This window comes from Vanessa tameamea, chromosome 17, assembly GCF_037043105.1.
Source record: "Vanessa tameamea isolate UH-Manoa-2023 chromosome 17, ilVanTame1 primary haplotype, whole genome shotgun sequence".
In the NCBI taxonomy this organism is placed as follows: Eukaryota; Metazoa; Arthropoda; class Insecta; order Lepidoptera; family Nymphalidae; genus Vanessa; species Vanessa tameamea.
The window spans coordinates 2,369,912-2,391,223 of record NC_087325.1 but is presented as its reverse complement, the minus strand read 5'-3'; the positions used below and the strand labels follow the sequence as shown (position 1 = coordinate 2,391,223).

At 31.6% G+C, this 21,312-nt stretch overlaps 4 protein-coding genes across 7 annotated transcripts in view; 2 read left to right on the top strand and 2 right to left on the bottom strand.

The window, feature by feature from the left end:
- Positions 1-2,043, top strand: part of LOC113400310 (NPC intracellular cholesterol transporter 1) — a 60,978-nt gene extending 58,935 nt beyond the window's left edge. For 2 of the 3 annotated variants that reach the window (XM_064217609.1, XM_064217610.1), the window contains one exon: positions 109-2,043. In XM_064217609.1, coding sequence (XP_064073679.1) covers positions 109-236 — 128 coding nt within the window. In that variant the 3' untranslated portion in view covers positions 237-2,043. The remainder of the gene's footprint in view (positions 1-108) is intronic. The other variant, XM_026639837.2, reaches the window with a different exon arrangement.
- Positions 2,044-2,722: 679 nt separating this feature from the next.
- LOC113400318 (sarcoplasmic calcium-binding protein) lies at positions 2,723-13,459 on the bottom strand. 2 transcript variants are annotated; one of them, XM_026639843.2, is made up of 4 exons: positions 13,204-13,459; positions 8,540-8,718; positions 7,226-7,459; positions 2,723-3,914 (listed from the first exon to the last, which is right to left on the bottom strand). In XM_026639843.2, the coding sequence occupies exons 1-4, from the start codon at positions 13,253-13,255 to the stop codon at positions 3,792-3,794; spliced, it is 588 nt and encodes a 195-aa protein (XP_026495628.2). In that variant the 5' UTR covers positions 13,256-13,459; the 3' UTR covers positions 2,723-3,791. The 2 variants fall into 2 exon arrangements, with proteins under 2 accessions (XP_026495628.2, XP_026495629.2); XM_026639844.2 differs by having other exon boundaries at positions 8,552-8,718; positions 13,204-13,458.
- Positions 13,460-14,644: 1,185 nt separating this feature from the next.
- Positions 14,645-15,945, top strand: LOC113400451 (thioredoxin domain-containing protein 15). The gene is made up of 2 exons (XM_026640006.2): positions 14,645-14,827; positions 15,065-15,945. Exons 1-2 carry the CDS (start codon positions 14,776-14,778, stop codon positions 15,886-15,888), a joined length of 876 nt encoding a protein of 291 aa, XP_026495791.1. The 5' UTR covers positions 14,645-14,775; the 3' UTR covers positions 15,889-15,945.
- Positions 15,946-16,861: 916 nt separating this feature from the next.
- Positions 16,862-19,133, bottom strand: LOC113400386 (glyoxylate reductase/hydroxypyruvate reductase). Its single transcript, XM_026639940.2, is given in 4 exon segments — positions 16,862-17,315; positions 17,317-17,585; positions 18,166-18,427; positions 18,584-19,133. Coding segments are annotated over 4 exon segments (1,047 nt in total). The 5' UTR covers positions 18,736-19,133; the 3' UTR covers positions 16,862-16,951.
- Between the last annotated feature and the right edge of the window lie 2,179 nt (positions 19,134-21,312).

Sequence of the window (21,312 nt, the reverse complement as noted above, 5' to 3'; positions counted from 1 at the left end):
TTGCTGTAAGTGTTTACGTAGTGTGTACATAGACTGCTGCTAAAATTGCCGTATTTTTGTATCACACCATATTTAGTGACCTCGTGTATACAACGATTCATATTATAGGCATAACCCGCCGTCGGGGACGCTGGCGAGTGGTCTCGGGAGGCGGCCGCACCTACGGCAGTCTAAACTCTACGCCAGTGGAGCCCCAGGCCTCCGGCAGCGGCCTCAACCTCACCAACGAAATGTAGTGTAATGGTATCTGGGATTTACTGACCCCTACTACTGAGTTATATAAATGCTATTTTAAGTTAATAAGAGAAATGTTGAAACGAAGGGAAAAAACGGTTTATCTTTTGATGATAATTTAAAAAAGAACAATACATAAATATTGTCATAATGTAATTATATTAATGCTGTTTATTGATTATGTGAGACCTTTTTTCTATTCAAATTTTGATACCGTGGTGTAAAATAATGGATATCAGTAAATCTCAGTGGAAGAATGGACTTGAAAAAAAAGTGAGTGCTGTCAAGTAGTGGTTAAAGAAAATCGACGGTAGCATGTGGTAGAAATTTTATATGTAAAGGTTAAACAACGATCCAATTTATTACGTACATTAAGTACAGTTAAAGAAGATAAAAATTTAAGTGCTATCCTTTCTGCCCCATTGTTAATTACGTAAAATGTAACCCTAGCCGCCACACTGGATACATTTAACGGTTACTTAAGACATTTTACATGTCAAACCAGTGGCGGTACGACATAATAAATAATATTATGTAAAATTTTATGTTTGCCAAAATGTAAAGTAATTAGTTTTTTTACTCTATATTAAGATCATTCATAAATAATGCTTTTTTTATAACAGCTTCAGATTCTAGTAGATTTTTTAACGATTTTTTTTTAAAGAGGTTATGCATGACACTTTTATTTTGTCTATGCGAAAGTCGAGGCTTGAGATCTGGGGTAATGATATTCATGTTAGAATCGTAATATATACGAAATCATTATATTAGTATTATTCACTGTTATACTCATATGTTATATTTATGTATGTGATAAATAGTGACAAAGTCGAAAACTTAGAATAAATGTTAGCTGAGTTTTATATTATAACGAAAATTATATCCTCAATAGGATAATATTTGTTATAATTTCATGGGTATTAGTTTTTTTTTAAACGAAATTTCCTGGAAAAGGACCATGTACAAAGTTTTTTGAAATTTTTTAACAGAATTTAGCATGGAGATAATATTCGATATTTTTTTCTAATAGTGGCAGTAGTGAAATATATATCATATTATGTAAACATAGTGCTTATGAAATGTTTATAAAAAAAATATTTCAATGAATTATCGTCTAAAACTATCTGTATATAATGTTTCTCGCGAATTTTTCAGGATTTATCGTTAATGTAAGATTAAAAGAATAATATCTATTTTAGCTAATTTTTAATTTAATATTTTTTCAATTTAAAGGAGTGTTTTAATTTAACGGGAAATATATTTTATTTTATCTTGTGCCTTCTTATGTCAATTTGACAGATAATATAGATTATATCAGCATATCATACAGTTAAAACTTAAAATTATATTGATACATACTTACATTGTAATTATTTGAGAGAATTACCTATTGAGCTTCGTATATTTATTACTAAATGTATCTAAAACCATTTACCTTGACTTAGAATGATGTTTTATTTATGATACGATATTTTTTTAAGTACCCTTGGTTCCCTGAATTTAAGTAACTTGTTTAATAAAATATTAAATAGTGTTCATACGCGATTATTACTTTTTTTTTATTTGAAAGTTATTATAATATATTTTTTTATTGAAAATACAATTACTTATAAACGATTACTTCCTAAGTGTAAGATTTATAATCAAAGTCCCTATTCCAAAGTTGATGTAAATAAAAGTATATTAGTATTTACTGATACGATTTGTATTTAACATAATTTGTATATTCGCTGAACTGTCTTAAAGCGCATTTGTGTGTTTTTTCGTGATTTCTGTGTATTAGCGTTTTTAATAAACGATCTGAAAATATATTTTCTTATTCCAATATTATTTTATAAACAAACTGTCACTCTTGAATGAAAGATTTAAACGTCGATTACGCTTGGTAATATTTGGTCCCGCAGCGTTGCACAGTGTCCTGCATCACAACTCGGAACATTTTGCGTGAGACGGGACATGTTGCTTGCTCCCGGTTCCAGAGCGAGTGTACTCTGTATATACGCGTCATTATCACGCCCATATATCAGTAGTGTGGAAACGATACCGTGCTTTCACAACTCCTAAAAAAGTCTGATCTGCAAAATGTGCGGCATATGTCTAAAGGGCATTCCAAGAAATTATAGAGTGCAAGTCCCGAAGCATGTTATTCTATTTATTCCCTAGTGTATACGGAGCTTAAGCTAGTGTTATACAGAGGGTAACTATTACCATTCAAAGGTTTTAATGCAATTAAGATAAGGTCACACATATGTAAATAAATATAAAAACAACTTTAATTATTATTATTGAATACTTCGTCTAGTATCGTCAAACATCGGTAAAAAAATTAAATAAACGAAAATATTTATTTTTTATATTTATTAACTGTTTTAAGAATATTTAACGTAAAAAAATATTTACAAACGATTCATTAAAAATAAACATGTCAGCGACTAGATATTTTTGTATGAGCATGCCATAGTTTGTTGTTTGTTACAAAACACAAATATAAATTGCGTTAGTCTTCATTTGTCACAATACATTACACGTTAAATATCTGGATATAAGTGATTAAAAATATACATCAGGAACGTAACAGCAATTAGGATACAACAATCCATTTTATAACATCAACCTCTAGATTCTGAAACGGTGTGCAAAGTCAGATTCACTAATCGGAGTAAATACTGAACGCTCATTGGACGCTTATAGCGTCATCGGTAAACATCTACCAATTACAACTCAGATCAAATTTAACTAACTGAATTTGACTTTGATCAGCGTTTTTGAAACTGGAAGTAAAACAATCAATGAGAAATGTTTTAGATATCAATTTTTTTTTTCATACAACTTTTATAGAATACATGTAATTTGTAACACAGTAAAGGTAAGATTTTTTTTAACATTGCACACATCGTTTAAAATGAGTCTAAATTTAAAATATACTAACGTGGACATACTTGTACTTATGACTTTTTTAACTGTCCGTATTTTATAAAAAACCGTATTTAATTAAAACACATTTTCGTTATTATCTCTTATCATGTTGGAATTTAGAAAGCATCTATATTTGATGTTCTATTTTTAAACGCTACGTATCGTCGCGGTAATATTGTATTTTTAGCGGGACTTTCTACGATGCGTTTGTTTATTAATAGAATAGTTTCCGGATTATTATTGGTTAAGAATTTCGCATTCGTATTCGTCTACTCGATAATATTTTATAATAACGATTTAACCAATAAGTAACTGTCTAGTATTAAATTGAAAATCACACTGGTGGTGGTCTTAGATAACAGATTTATAGTTCCTGATTTAAATTATGTAAACTGTTCTATTTAGTTCAGTGTTACGAAATATTATGTAAGATATTTTTTTCGGTGGCGCTTACGACAAAGTAGAAACATTATTTCCTTTTAGATACTTGTTAGTTTTTGTCACATACGCCATTATTAATTCTGTTAATACTTTTAAATATTGGCCTAGATTGTATTCTTAATGTTATATATTAATTATAATAAATTACGTATAATTTAAATTGAAAATCAGTTCATAATTGTATTATACCGCAGTTATAATTATAATTCTAAAGGCCCGAACAGGTACTTCGCTGGGCAGTCTTCGCCTTGATCGCTGAGGAAGAGAGCGAAGAGTTCTTGGTATCTCGATAGTGCGATTCCACCCTTTCTTCGATCGTCGTCCTGAAAAATAGACATATACTTGTATTGACAATATTAAATAAGAAAAATTATAAGTATTTTTGAATAGTTATGTTATCACTTATTAAAGCTGTTCCACTTAGCTATTTATTGTTAGAATATTTATTATAATTGGCCAACATCGACTGCGACATCCATTCTCAAAGGAAAATAAGCATAAATGTGTGTGTAAACACAAATGTAGTCTCTATTCTTTAACTCTCATAATCATATTGATCGTTAAATCCTACACGAACTGAGAGTTCAGGCGCAGTACCAACGGCAATATGTGCATTCAGAGGCACGAGAGCGTCAGGTTGGGAAGCTCTTAAACTATTAATAGTTTATGAATTCCAGGAAGCTCTGTGCAAGTGTCCTGACACTTGTGGGACAAAATTGTTATATGCTTATGCCCTTTTTGATGTTAGTATTATGAGATTTCTAGTTTTAGCACTTTTAATACACAGAAGATTGAAACGTCAATATTTTCTTGGATACACAATAATTGTTCCCTAATGGTCTGAGTTATATCACTGACAAGCTGTACAAGCATAATTACGCAGATTTTGAAGGTTCGGCTTCTCGGCTTTTTTTGTCAAATAATTCTCAATAGCATTTCAGTGTTAATAAGGAGACAGTGCTACCATTATTTTATGGTCGAAAAATCTTTGTTTTTAGACAAGTATTTTATTTAAATTTTCATTAAAATGTAAACAAACTAGTGAGTAGAAATGGTAGAATGAAACATAGTTATGCAACAAGATAATAAAAGTTTAACAAGAGATTACCGCTGGACGAGCGCCAACATAAACACTTTCCTCATAGTTCACGGAACATCTTTCTTGAGAATCGATTCAACGAGACATTGTCAAACAACGTCTATCGCCAAAATTCATGTTACAGGACCTGATATGACTATAATACAATGAGACTAAGATGCCACTAAAATGTTGCATTTTATTATATGCAAAAAGTGTGTATATTTTTTAGTAATAGTTTATTACATTTATATACAGATAATACAGAGTGCGCAGGTCCGGCCGTACCATCTAGGCTCCACGGGCGAATCATACATTTGGCGCCTTTTTTACATTTTATTAAAATAAACTTAACTTAAACCGAATTTTCGATTAGATCGGTAGATATACGTTTTCCAATTTCATCTTAACTTCACCACTTAACACACACCACAAGTTAAGCTGGCCCTATGATGTTTTTGTGCACGAAATTAGTAATTCATTTAAAAGAAAAAAAATGTCATCAAAAACAATTTTAAATTTATGTGAATGTAATCAGATATGTAATGTCAAAACCTATTTATATATATTTTATAGTTATATACGGCTTTACCGCTCTTATGTCGCCCAGGGAATGGGAATCTTATTTAAACTATGCATCATCTTTTATCAACTGTCAAATCAATAATGACAGACAGGGAAGACCAGTGTGTAAATAACCATTTGCTAAACAGAGTTAAGAAAGGCCGATAGTGTTTTGTCTAACTGAAAATGAAGTTCGATACCCGATAGCGTCAGTTAATATTGCGATTGCATTTAATCGTCATTGACATAAATTCTCTCGGAAGACTTTGCCAAATATCAGCCGGGTATTCCGAGAATCGCGTAATGTTACGTAGATACACGTAACTAGATCGTTACAAGTGCGGCAATGGCCGTGACTTTTAAAAAAAAACATTAACGATACATGAATCTATTTTTGATTTTGTTTAGTATTTTTGTTGTTGGTTTCTCGTCTTCGTTTCAAATTATATAGTAGTATACATACATACATATATATATATATATACATAGTGCTGTTGTACTAAATGTAACACACTACTTTAATAGATAAATATTTATGTTTTAGTAGCTGTATAGCTACGGGTTACCCCATACTAAAACACTTTTAGTCTTTTACTTATAAAGAGGAGCCTAAACCCGTCTTCTATTATTCTAAATTCAAAATGACGAACTTAAATGTTGCCCTCTCTGATGACGAATTTAAAAATAATCGCTAGCATCTGTCATAACTCAATAATATAATAAAAATCTAAATACCAATTTCCATATTTCGAACATCGGAAATGACTAATTTCCATACAAACTTTCGTCCCACATTTAACACCCTTATGAGATGCATTTTGAAAAACCTTAGTGCTCATCTACATTCTATAAGGAATTCTTGTGAAAAAAACATCGGTAAAAGACCAAGAGGATGACCCAACGGTCTAGCCAATTATTAACTAGGTGATAAATCCTCGTAGTACTAATAAGAGGCTTTAAATTGAAAAATAACTTTAATAATATATATAATAACTTTAATAATTCATGTTAAAGACTAAAATATTGACAGAATTTATGTTATGGTAGTGAGACTTATAAGTAGATTAAGTACAGAATTAAAACTAAATTTAATCCTTGCTGAGAATGTATAATTATTTTATCAATAAAATAATTATTGCTACTAAAGCAAATGAACTTTGATTATTATTATTATTTTTTGTATCGCGTGTATTCGACATTGGGCCTTTTGTTGTGTTTCTTTGTCACACTACCTCGCGAATGACATGATTTTCATTACTCTTTTGTTGTTTATTATATGTAAAGATACTGATTGAATGTCATCTTGACAGATAGTAGGCATCTTGCACAAGTGTGTGCATATATAAAGGTGTACACTCTATCCAGGGACAGATTTTTAACCCTATTCAGGGTTAAATGTTTGTAAATTAAACCGTAAATTAACGAGCGGCTATATTTAATTGGCCTAGAGCAGCCACGGTATCAAACCAGCTTCTGCTTCAATCTAATCATCGAATGGGATGGTAATTCGGATGCGCGGAGAGAATTCAGGCATAGGACTAACAGCCTTACGTGCTTTCCGAGGAACGGGTTTGTAAGCACTACCACCTACCAAATGCGTTTTACTGAAAATTTCTTGACGAAAAAACCTTTTGTTTAGCACAACTCGCTCTGAGTTTGAACCCAAAGAGATCATGATCAGTTGTATTTTTGCCATATGGCTAATAACATAAATGTAAGATTAATTTGTCTCAATGAAAGCTTTCATCGTAAGTGGTTTGATAATATAATCTGTATATAAGGGTGGTGCGTACTGTCTATACTAATGTAAGCTACTGTACCTAACTTATAGATTTTTTTCACAGATAATAAATAAAGCTATTATTCACGAGGTACTATAATTTTCTAAATATTATATTCTAATAAAATACTGATATGTATACAACACTTTTTGATATTCACGGACCTACTTAATCATTTCCTTAGTTTGTAAATATATGAAAAGGTACTTACATTTAATAAGGAACTGTATGCCTCGTCTATAGCTTTGATGTCATCCACAGCCATTCTCTGCACGCAATCGTATCGATATTCCTCAATGCCGAGTATTCCGTCGGAATTTATATCAATCATCCTGAAATTTGTCTCAATGAAAGCTTTCATCGCTTGAGGGAAATCCTCGTAACGTTTTCCAATACAGCTATTTTGTACTGCCTTTTTAAATTCATCGGTAGTTACTATTCCATCCTGTAAAAAATATAGTGACCATAGACAAAGGCGCCATATTGTAAAAAAATAATAAAAAATGCGACAAGCGTGCGCTGCTACAATGCGTGCTCCTTGCGTGGAATTAGTTGTTTGGTTTTTAAGTCAGCATTTTTAATAATATATCATAATTATTCATGCATTTTTTTAATGTGACAATTCGTATTGTGTAAATTTCTCTTATTAGTGTTATTTGTATATTAGAAATATAGTGTGTAAGATATAAGTGCTACTAATAATATATAAGATCTGTTCTCTCACGAAAGTGCGCGCCTCCACGTTGTATTATCGGCGTGCATTAACAAAAATACAATCTAACTTGTATTTATTTTTGCTGACTTTTTTCTTACAGCTCACGTACACTAAGACATCTTGTAAGCGTTGCGAGCGCCATCAATATGCACTCCGATAATTTAGCGTGGAGAGTCGCGCCATAACATTTTAGTGAATCCAGCAAGTCGATAGTTAGCCGTCAAATAATAAATAATTTGATCAATGTACTGACATTTAAAGCCTTTTATAGAGAAAGGTGATTTAAGTGGCCGTGTTTTAAAATATATTGTTCCATATTAAGAATGTTGTAGGTTTTTATAGGCAGTTTTTGCACTTTCTAGAGATAATCCTCACGGCACTGAGTATTAAGTTTTAATTTATCAAAATTCATTAACCGTACAAATCAACTTGGACTAAAGTGTTTTCAGATCACTCAACAGGAAAACTAAAAAATAATTGATCAAAGTTATTCTTAATGTCTTTAAATGGCAATCGAATCTATCCTGGCATTAAGTATCTGAAAATATTAAAAAACGAATTCTCACAATTTCATTACCCTTGTACATTACTTGGACTTTCATTACTCAAATGATTATTTATAAATTAGGATTTTATATAGATTCATATTAATATTAAATGTCTAGCAATCCAATTAAATAAGCCAATTAATTCCTACACATTCATTATAGGCGTTCATTTGTTAGGCTTTATCAACTATCGCCATCAGTAGCTAAGACAACGACGACCACAGCGCAAGAGGCGATGCGTGTAATGGGAAGTGTAACCGACATAGTCTGGCACCTTGTCGAAGTCCGCGAGCTGGGCTATTTCTTCCCACAGACTCAGCATTATATGTTGGTACTTCTGCAGGCGACTCGAGCTGCAGTCCCCCTTCCCTTCCAATACACAAGTCCTCAAAGCGAGGCATTGGAAGTCGTGGGCATCCAAATAGCCGTTATTATCGATGTCTGAAAAAGTTGGAAAATTTAAATTGTTATTTTTTTCTGATGTTGGCAACGCTTCGACACTGGAAATGGTAGATTTCTTTTGGCAATCTATCAATGTGAAATAAGAATCTTATTCGTTTAACTATAAAATTTATTAATATTTAAATTTGAATACTTCAATATTTTGAAGTCTATTATTTAGTTTTGACCATAAATATAATATATTCATACATTTCTAAAATATAAGATCTCGATGTAAGCATCGGTGTCTATATAATAATTATTTCGTATCCGCTAAAAGTAAACAAATTAGGAAAGTTAAAAAATATTAAGACTAAGAATATATTATCCTTTATGCTAGTTGATATGAAAATCTTAACAAAATCATAAGCCCTTAAGAAATCTGGCACAACAATGAAGTCTGTATTTGTAAAAGACTGACTGACATAATGTCGCAACAATCGAAGTAATCCGACTTGGCCGGCACTGGTAAACAATGGCAGCGATTATTTTAACCAGCAATTACTCAAGACCTATGCCAAAACCCAGCCCTTTCGTAAGCTTGGACCTGAACGAACTATTAACGAGTTTGAAATTGTAGAATGACAATCATAGATCAATATATCACTATTTAAAGTATGGCAGTATTATTTAATATATAGAGTTATTATTGCATACATTTTAATGACCAGCTAATGAGATTTAATTATTAGAATTGTCTACTCTTGACATTAGCTAGATTAGATTTGATTCGAAGTTTTTTTTTTAATTTTATTTTGTTTTATGCTTAAGGTCTGTGAATAATAGCAAGTCTATGCTGGATACATCTGCAATAATTAAAACTTATATTTAATTAGTAGTAAAAAAAGATTAATAATTTAATATTGATAATAATTAAAGTAATAAACCCTGGTATATTTTTATCACTTATATTTATAAGTGATAAAAATTAAGCATAAAACAAAATAAAAATTCGTCAGCCAGTCAATTCACTGTATTTAGGTAGTTGATTTCAACTAAATACAGTGAGTTGACTGGCTGACGAATTTAATGATAATTATACAGTTATTTGAACATTTAAAAACTGTAAATTATACTGGTAATTACGGATATTGAAAAAAATATAATTTGAATATGCTCGAAATATCTATTAATTTTAGAGAACATTTTAGTAATCATTATCTAATAATTTTACTTGCTTTTATAGATTTAATATCACTTCACTTGACGATTCCTAAATTCATATTAATATATTGAATATCACGGCTATAAAAGTTAATACTAAAGTTTATGTTTACCGAAATCAAGGAAAAATAGAGAAATAGAATAAATTTTAGTCATATTTGAGCCAAACGATGATTTGGGTTAGTGTTCTTTTGGGTCTGTCGGTGATTAATATAATCTGTGCGTATTGGTATTTGCTAATCAAGAACTCAATGCCAATGTGAAGATTTGTTTCTGAAATAGATCGTCTTGTTCATTCAATATAAAGGTTAGGGTTATCAATATATTTTTTTCAGTGTCTAGTTAATAATTAAATAAATATAGCATTATTTATGGTCTAACAAATACTAATATATTTATAAGAAATCGTTTTCAGTAGGTATAAAGATTGAAATTTCGAATTAAATTGCACATATATCCAATTTAATTGCTTACGACAAGTGATTGATCACCGACGACGAGAACGTTATAATTATGGGAAATATCTCAAATGGAAATTTTATAATAAACCAGAGACCCGCCCCGGCTTTGCACGGGTGCAATGCTGCCACTAAATATACTGTCTTACAAAGTTCACAGTTTTTCAGTCGTTAGACAAAACAAACCGCTATGTCCCTGCGTTTTAAATCTGTAATATCTTTGAAAATATTAATTTAAATTACATACAGTAAAAGTCCATATTGATCTATATTAAATGCACAATGTATTTTTTACATAAGGATTAACGCTGTATTGCTTAAAATCGCTTCGAAAATAAGCCATTATTTCTCGTTAAAAGTAAAGGATAAAAAATGGTTGTTGTGGGCTATCCCTAAGAGATAGACATATACAATCGTGAACTTTTTTGAAGTCCTTTTTAAGGTGTACAATCTTGTATATTGTACACCTTAAAAGGGTTAAATGTTATTTTGATCTATCTCGTAGGGCTCAGTCGGCGTTAGTAATGTAAGCGCAAAAAATTTGGTTATTATATATTTACGACATCACTTCAGAGACCTCTAAAATTGTCAGTGTTTGTCTACTATATTGTGCATGTATTATACATGTAAACCTTTCTCCTGAATCAATCTATCTATTAAAAGAAACCGCATCAAAATCCCTTCTGTAATTTTAAAGATCTAAGCATACATAGGGATAGAGCGGTAAGCGACTTTGTTTTATACTGTGCAATGATAATCAGTTAGAAATTGTTGGTAATATAAACTATATATAATACTTTAATATTAATTTCATAATTATTTGATTAGTTATTGAAGTTTGCCGAACGTGGTATAAATAATGTAACACACGAGAATACACAGCTAATTTAATTGAATCATTATTATAATAAACATTACTCGAATTTTTCTTATGTTGAGTATAGGAAAGTAATTATTAGTTACAATACTGATAAGGAAATTATAATTATAGTAAACTCATCGTAACAGACAGTAGGTAGATTTCATATTGCCTGACAACAGCATAATAAGAATGTATTCGAATCTTTATCAATTCAGGGTTTGTGGAGAGAAATGTGGGATAATTTCCTTTAACACACGCTGCCTGATCTCAAGATGAACAATTATTTGCAACGATTTGCATTTTGTGTCCCCAATAATTAAATGAAATTAAACTTAAAAAAAGTAGATTTTACAGTTATGTTCGAAGGAAAATACGAGTTGGTTCCAAGTGTTTTCCTTTGCCTCTTGGCTCACAGCAAATCGCACCTTTCCCCTAATATAATGGCTCTTGGCAGCCTATTGCCAAGCCAACTCCTAGCTACGACACTAACTTATTGTCATGTGAATTCTTACATTCTCGTTCTCATTCTTCATCTCTCACAAGATCTTTATTAAATAATAATTATCTGAGATGTTTCCGTGCTTCAAACCATCCGTGTGCCAACAGTCTTGACGAACGGTTCCGGCATGGACACATTTATGATGTTAAAGCTAAACAAATTTGAAAATTAAAAAGATAAAGTGTATTTTGTTTTTAATTTAGTCTTGCATGCGCATGAAATAACTTTTAATTAACGAAATTTAAAAACCAGGTAATATTTTTAGGCACTTTAGCCGTAGCCTACGGCAAGTGATGTAAGATTTAATATAACATAATTTTTTTTTAATTGTAGAATTTAATTATTGCTTTAAATGTTAGTAAAACTCAGATGATTTTTGTTTTTCTTATGAGATTTAACGATAATATTTGACATTAAGTAATTGTTTGTTTTACAAATACGTATACCTCAATAAAATTCTTAAGATATTTCACACTTGGCAAGCAAAATTCTTAACTCTTTATAGCAATGCGATGGAAAAGAAACGTATTTTTTTTAAACATAAATGTTCTTTATTAATGTAATTATAACAAGAAATACTTTTAATTATCTTTAAAGAAATATTTTTGGTCCGTTTCCAATGTCAAAAACATAATATCGCTCAATTAACTGAGTAATGGTTTTGTGAGATGTAATAAATCTTCCTCTGTAATAGTCTGTGGGTGTGTCTGTTTATTTATATAAGCGCATAATTCGACTTTGCTCGTTTAATCGAAGCGTCCATGAAACGTCGATTCTTAAATAATGGTATCCGATATTTGTATTAACTTCCTGTCAAATTATAATACCAATAATTATTTTTCTCTTAATAACATGTACCTACTATTACCGAATTAAATCATATATAGGTATACTTTATTAAACATTTTTGAATAAAATTAACAAAAATATTGATTTATTATATTAAAATATCAGAAATAAGAATATCTACATTATACCAGGGACTCCTTTGTTTCCTCATATTCATAATTCGATAGGACGAGAATTTGCAACGAGAGGAGCGATTGAGGCCGGAGTAACAGCAAAATTTTTAACTTAAGACAGAGTTATTGGCCAAAAAAGTCAAATGTAAGTTTATCTGCAGCTGAAGTATACAATTATATATTGTCTCTTAAAAAGTACAATTAAATTTCATTAAAAAAAAAGGATAAGCATTTCTGTGTCTTACACGATACCTATAGGAATCATCAACCAAATTATCATTAGTTGTCTTAGCGAAGAACAAAATGTATTCTCAAATCATCATTATCATTATACTTACATACTCATAACACGAGAAGTATAACGTAGGAAAACCTAAAATATATATACATTTTATTTATACGAAGAGTAAATTTATGTGGTTTACCATTTGATGTATAATTTAAAAAATATGAAACGTTTTATATTAAGCACGTTCAATCGCATTACATATAAAAGAATCGTTATTATTATTTCAAAGTAAAGTGAAATGATTGACTCACCATAGAGATAACGTACAACAAACGCGACTCTATTGTCCCAGGTGTACGCCATAGTTACTGTTTTGATTAATAATTCGGCACAATAAGGTCTATATTTTCAGTTGAATATTAGCGCAAAATGCAAATAACACATACAGGAACGCTTCACGACTGTCAGCGCCGCCCGCGCCGCGTGTAATCCGAATTAAAACAATATTGCGAGACGGACGACGTCACAGTACGGATCCAATAGACGCCCTAAATATATCTACTATATCGTAGTGGCAGACTATCGGTTTTGCTTGTGACTTTGGCACGCTGATAGCAGGGTGACAACGAGAGATGTGGATAGTAGGACGAAGGTGATATTCATAGTATTTAGCTTTCACTGACCCCCTGCAGCTAAATATCTCGTGAAATAGATTAGTAGATTTATCTCGCTTTTAACGTTATCCAATCATCATCCAGTGCTGGACACAGGCCTCTCTATAGGTGCGCCAAAGACGCCGATCCTCCGATTTCCGTATACAGTTTCACCACCTTCTACAGGTCATATTGCCATGACGACTTGTTGACTTGTCTTTGTATAAATAATAACTTAAATCCACATCGAAATAGGAAAAAAAGAAAATTGCACATTAAAAATTAAAAATATGTGTAATACAATAAAGTGAGCCATGGTCATTGTACGACGTGACACAGGGCTAATTGGTTGCGCTAGCGCATCTCAGAACTGCAAGGTCGAGATCAACTGTAATTAATTTTATTTTGACGGTTCCGAACCATGGCGTAACGATTAGAAAAACTTAAAAGTTATTTTAATTTGACTGAAGAAAACCAATTAGCATTCGCAGGAAATTCGTAAAAGTTTATGAATTTATTTAGTTTAACTGTTCCTTCAAATCGCCTTAATACGTAAAATAATAGCCTGATGTTCATATGATTTCAAAATAATTGCAAGTTCTCTATTTAAACGCTTACCGCAGGCTCGTGAGGATTGAGTTTCTTAAAAAATAATTTATTTATAATATAAAAATTAATTTAATTAGTATTTTTCTGAAAGTACTAAGTACTTACGCGTTTTGAACAAAAAATACACAATTTTTTGTATTTGGGAGCGTGATTACATTAATTGCAACCAACACGTTGTTAATATAATTAGGAATTACGAATCTAGATTTATTGGGTATATAAACATTTAGTGACCGTTACGTTAACAAATAAAGTGATTGTCACACATTGAGATCAAAGGGTTACGTTATGTATAAATACCCATACATTTATGCCGAAAAAATAGTTCTACTGTAAACTAAACTGCACGATGTTATAAATTTACATTATTTTTTTATAGATAATTTGACTTTTATGAAGGGTACATTCACGAAAGTGAAGATGAGGCTGTAAAATGCAGTGCCTTTAAATAAAATTAAAAAAACAGCCTGTTCTATAGTAAAATGTCATTGTCAAACGTCAATACGAATACTGAATACTTAAGAACAACAGTAGAATCAAGAATGTTTTTGCTCGTGTTTTTTACAAAACAATGAATTGAATTGAATTAATACGTTACATCTATTTGTAAAATATTTAAAAATGAATTTTGCTATTGCAAACAAAGCCTTAATTGTAGCGATACTGCTCGTAGGTAAGTGTTTTACAAGAGTAATATATGTTTTCTTAATTATTCTGCTCAATTGTTAATTTCTGAAATAAAATGTATATGCTAATTTCCCTTTAATAAAATGTAACAAATGAAGGTTAAATGGTGTAGTAGTGTAATACAACTAAACGAAAACTATCGAATATGAGGCATTCAGTGTTTGTTAATAATATACTAATTTTTTTTTATGGATAAATATATAAATAACACTTATATTTACAGGCTATCCTATATTAACTTCTCAATTCGATATAGATGAAGAAACAGACCTTCAAAAAGATGATGACTTTTCTACAGTGGATGAATCTGAATCACTATTGTCTAATGTTGTATCAGATGTAAATAAAACATTAACAAATTTCTATAATCATGTAACTTCGGCTAATGTATCCGTAGAAAACAATACACAATCATTGAATGAAACTCGGAAACTAGTCAAATGTAAGGAGATAGTGTATGACCAAAGTGAGTTAGTGGAGCCCTCTGTAGAAATAATTAATGGAACTTCTCTTGCAAAACTACTGCAAGCTAAACCAGATATAGCCAGCCGTGATATTGAAGCAGATTGTGTTTTAGTATTGTTTCATGCCAGAGCTTGTCCATTCAGTGCTCATGCAGCACCACATTTTAATGCACTAGCCAGATCATATCCAAATATAAAAATGGTAGCACTTGATGCTTTAAAATACCATGGAATCAATGCACAATATGGAATTGTGGGTGTGCCAACGCTGAAAATGTTCCACAATGGTCGACCTGTCGGTAAATTTAATGGCACAGAATACAATATCCACTTATTTAGTAAATTCGTCCATGCTATAACAGGACAAAACCCACAGGGTTTGCTAGTTACTTCGAAAGATTTTCAAGGACCTGTATCGAGCATTGTGGAAAAAGAAACTGATTATTTTTTAATTCTATCATGGTTTTTCATTATTGTGTGTTCCATTTATTACTTCATGGAGTCAAAATGGTGGAAAATGATTGTTGAAATGATTCAAAATAATTGGAGGGAGTCTGAAGCTCAGCATGAACACAATGACTGACTAATTTTGTTTATTTTGCATTTGTATATATAAATAAATTATTGGTGTTAAGTTTAAGTTGTCTTTAATTTTACAATGAAATTAAAGTTAATAACATTTAAATTCAATATTCTGTATCATACATTCAATTTAAATATATCTATTCAGAATTTCTACAATGTGAACGGAATAAAAATGAAAATTAAGACATCAACATTTTTTTGATTTTCAATATGTATGGCTTTCATTTTTAACCACATATGTAGGAAAGAAATATCAAATTAATAAAAAGATAGTGTGCTAATGTAATTTATTATTAATTATTCAATTTTAAATCCTACTACTGTAACCTATAATGTATTTTATGGTGAATTTATGTAGAAGTAATGTAATACTTCACTTGTTGGCATGACTTGCAGGCCAATCTGGGTAGGTACCACCCATTTATCAGATTTTCTATTGTCAAGCAGCAACAAATAAAATATTGCTGTGTATCAGAAGGGTGAGTGAGCTGGTGTAACTATAGGCAGAAGGGATGACATCTAGGGCTTTGTGTATGCTTAGATAATTTACCACCAAACAGAACTACTGGGTATCATGTCCCACTTTGAAGAGTGCTTGAGCCAGTAATTGCAGGCACAAGGGACAAAACATACTAACTCCCAAGGTTGATTGTGCAATGATTAAGCAGGGGCAATGTCTATGGACAGTGGTAATCACTTACCATCAGGTGCCAGTACCATTACAATATAAAAAAAAAAACGCAAATTAGCAGAAAAATCATATGGCTATTGATATGAAATCGTGAAGTTCAACCAAAGTAAGGAATTTTTAAGATATTTATTTTTCGATGAAATATGTGTGCTGTTTAAAGTTTTTATTTAAATAACATATATTCCAGAAATATGAGATTTCTTTTAACTCCATCCATTAAAAATTTCAGCAACAAAAAAAATTCATTAAAATCTATAGCAAATAATGAAATAACAACATATCAACTTTAATATTATATATTATTATCAAATAATTATGGTAAAATCCACAAAAAATATATTATACTAGTCAAAACCCATAATTAGCACTGTTACTTTAATTCAGCAGGCATGTCAACACCATTCAAAGCAGCTAGTATGTTCTTAGCGCTTAATTCACTCATAGTGTTCCTAGTTTCTATGGTAGCACTACCAATATGAGGTAAGACAACACAATTCTTTAGTTTAAATAATGGACTGTCTAATGGTAAAGGTTCTGGAGTGGTAACGTCCAAGCCGGCTGCTCTTATTGTATTGTTCTGAAGTGCTTCAATCAAAGCATTCTGATCAACAGTGCCACCTCGACTTGTATTTATAAAAATGGCTGTACGTTTCATTTTTTCAAATGCACTTTTATTGAACATCTCCTTTGTCTCTGGTACTAATGCAGTAGAACATATGACAAAATCACTGCGCTAAAAGTTCATCAAAGCTCACTTTCATAGCACCAAATTCCTTTGCTTCTTGTTTTTCACTTCGGTTGAAGTAGAGAATCTTAGAGGGATTGAATGACTTAATGCGTTTCGCAATAGCTTGGCCTATTCTGCCCAATCCTACAATGCCAACAGTAGATCCAGCTAGGCCAGGTCCTGTCATCCATGTAGGCGCCCAAGATACCCAACCTCCAGTTTTAGCTTCATGTTGTGCTTCTGGAAGACGTCTGGATGTGGACAATAACAGAGCCATCTGCAATTTTTATCTTTGTTGGTTAGTAAGTACACAATAAGAAAGATATATTTTATATTAATATTAGTACATGAATATGCTTTGTGTTCATATGTTATAAACCTTGTAACTTGTGTTGTCTATAAGATAAAACTTCACTTGGTGGTAGGTCTTTTGCAAGCCTGTCTGGGTAGGTACCACTAACTCATCATATAATCTATCGCCATACAGCAGTACTCAGTATTGTTGTGTTCCGGTTAGAAGGGTGAGTGAGCCAGTGTAATCACAGGCACAAGGGACATAACATCTTAGTTCCCAAGGGTGGTGGTGCATAGGTGATGTAAGGAATGGTTAATATTTCTTACAGCCCCTTTGTCTATGGGCGGTGGTGACCACTAACCATCAGGAGGCCCATATGCTCGTCCGCCAACCAATGCCATAAAAAATAAGGTAATAGGCAATGAATATACAGTGATTATTTTGTTTGAAATAGCTACACTTGTATTTCTCATTGCAAATTTTCTATTGTGTATGTCTGACCACCTATTTCTTGTTATATGTTATATATATGTTATTATATTGTAATAACAAGACAACTTACTGTAAGTTCCGCGGTGGCATCTGTTAATACATCTGGTGTGTATCCAATCCTAATACCCCGTTTCCTACACTCTGCAACATCAATGTGGTCATAACCAACAGATATTGTTGCTACAACTTTTAACTCCGATCCAGCAGCATCGAGAATCTCTTTGTTTATTTTATCAGTAAGAGAGCAATAAATAGCATTAACACCACATATTGACTTCTTAAACTCATCGAGTGGAATGGGAGATGCTTTGCTCCACATTTTAACTTCACATCTATAAATGAAAAAAATATATTGATTAAATATTACTGGAAGTTCCTAGATAATAAAAAACTAAATGTATTTTGAAAAAACATTAATTGATTCTTTAAGGTTAAGTTTTAAGTAAAAAATAAAATATTTGTTTCTATGAAGTCACAGATACACTCACTGTTTTTTAAGCAAATCAACCCCACATTCAGGCATATCAGAGCGAGTAATATATACTTTATATCTTCCTGAACTCATTGTTCTTGTGATGTTACTTGACAAACCTTTACGAAGCAGACTAGCTACGGAAACTGCGGCTGTTTTATAAATCATGAATCAGTTGAATGTATTTGTTTTTTGTGTGCGAATAATTTCCGGGTTCAGATCTTTACCAAGGTCGTACTGTTCTATGGCAGATATTTAGGTGGCGCTTCGTAACCTTTCTTATCTTCATTGCCCTTGAAATAAGATGGTTTCACTACGTAAATTGCCAGATGTAAAGCCGCTACTGTAGCAAGTATAACTTTGCCTTTTGTTGATTTAATGAATGATACAGTAGACATAGTATAGATTTAATATTTAAGCTTAGTACACATAAACAAATTGAAAATAGGTCAGAATTTGGAACTCGCAGTCAGTGTGTATGTATAAGGTAAAAGAGAGACTACTCATTTGTCAAGTATTTATCGGTTTGAAACTTATCACTATCAGTATTCATTATCCAAAGAACAGTATGACAGATTCAGAAATGAAAAATGACAGATATTCTTAGTAATCCGTGTTGCGTAAAATGTAAACAAACGATAAAACGCCACAGTATTCCACATGATTGAATTACAAGCAAGAAGCATTACTTTTAAGGGACACTGATTAGTGATTTTATTGTTATATAGTTTTAACTACTTTAAATTAATATTATATGTCAAAACATTGTGCAATGTAGCAACTTTTCATAGGTTTTGTGTAGGGGAGACTGGGGAGACTTGATCACCCAGTGATAAATCAAAAACTAAACGCTTTTTCTATTTTTTATATTGGCAGCATAAGTCTTTGTTGTCTATAGTAAACCAAAAATGAACAGTGTTTGGACCACTCAAAGCCTATTATGATACTGTTTGTAGCGATTGGATGGACCAGAATCCTGGCAAAACTATAACGATTTATGAAACGTCGGAATTACTTGGGAAAGCATTTCCAAAAGCTTTTACACCTCAGAATATTCTGAGCGGATTTCGAGTAACTGGGATTTATCCCTTCAATAAACGACATTTTCACCGATGATGAATTTCTCTCGTCGTATGTTACGGACAGGCCTTTAGTTACTGAAACAAATCCAGAACGCACTGATGAGAATGACCAATCACAAAACTGTGAACTTTTGTCTCCACAACGATCAGCTTCAACATCAATTCTATCTGACGCAACACTTCAAGACTTTGAGGTTAACCCGAAAGAACCTGAAAATACCACACAAGATGCGATTATACCGGAACAATTCACATCAAACTCTGTTAATCCAAATGAGATCCTGATATCGAGTACACACAAATCTTCTACAAAGACAGCTGCTCCATCAAGTCCACAACCAGGTTGTTCAAAAATCTTAAAATGTTTTAAGACTCCTGAGGAAATAAAACCATTCCCGAAAGTTGGCTACCGACAGGTAACCCAGAAAGGTCGTAAAAAAGGATCAACAAAAATCTTGACTGATACACCTGAAAAAGAAAAGTTGGTTGAGGAACTATTAAAAAGAAGAAAAAAAAAGAACAAAAAGATAAATAAACCAGTCGACAAAAAGGTGAATAGAGTTAAACGGAACTTTAAAGGGTCTACGCAGAAGGCAAAATCTTCATCGGAAGATGATAATGAATTGCCTCCATCACCAGATTCCACTTATAATATGTCTGAAGATGAAAATGATGATGAATATGACGTTTCATCTAGTTGTGAATCTGAAGATGATCATGGAAATGACATGTCGCCAGAAACTAACGATAGGGTTATTGTCAATTTAATATCAATGAAAAATTTGGTACATCGTTATGTTGGACAAATTCAGTCTGTTACAGATTCTGGTTACATTATAAAATTTGGAAAAAAAATCGACGACAATAAATTCAAGTGGTCTATAAATGACGATGTTGCTGAAGTGGCTAGATACCAAATAGTAAAAAAAAAATCCATCTGAACTCAGGTGGTCTAACAGCAAACGAGTGATCTCATTTAGTTTTACTAAATCCTTAAGAAAATTTAATATTCAACGTTAGGTTGTTACCTAAAAAGAGTGCACACCTTTCTAAATTTTCTAGATCTTGCAAAGCAAATATGTGATATGAATACCTGATGTTATTAGTAGTTTCTAGTTGTCAAAGTTATTTATGTTTGTTAAATTTCCTTGAGATTAATATAAAGAGAGTTAATGATAGTTTGTGATTTAAAAAGTTTGAGTATTAGAAGTTATTTAATTACCAACGTGATTTTCAAATGTTGCTAATGTAAGTCTAACCTTTAGGTGATGGTCAGTTCATATAAAAATGCTAAGACTCCATTCTAAGAGTTAATAATTTGTGATATGAATAGAGTTATTACAAGATATTTCAATAAAACCTGTTAATATTTATTAGATTTATGAAAATGTAGAACTTACATTGAGATTGAGGCTCAATAGTCACTAAAATTAATACTTAAGACATAAAGGTAATTATATTCATAATTTTGTTATAATAAATGATACTTTTATAACCAAACCGGGTTTTCATTTATTTAAGGTTTGCATTAGGCAGACTTGATCCCCTATGATCAAGTCTACCCGTTATTGGGATCAAGTCTCCCAGAATATGGGACACTTGTTCCTTTTGGAAAGTTTTAGGAAAATGCAAAAAAAAAAATGAGCACTCATAAATATAATAA

Coding starts and splice junctions, on each gene's coding strand:
- LOC113400318 (XM_026639843.2), bottom strand. CDS start 13,255: ATGGCGTACACCTGGGACAATAGAGTCGCGTTTGTTGTACGTTATCTC. Junction 8,719..13,203: donor TGTTGTACGTTATCTCTATG/GTGAGTCAATCA, acceptor CAACTTTTTCAG/ACATCGATAATAACGGCTAT. Junction 7,460..8,539: donor TCGACAAGGTGCCAGACTAT/GTCGGTTACACT, acceptor TATTTTTTACAG/GATGGAATAGTAACTACCGA.
- LOC113400451 (XM_026640006.2), top strand. CDS start 14,776: ATGAATTTTGCTATTGCAAACAAAGCCTTAATTGTAGCGATACTGCTC. Junction 14,828..15,064: donor TGTAGCGATACTGCTCGTAG/GTAAGTGTTTTA, acceptor TTATATTTACAG/GCTATCCTATATTAACTTCT.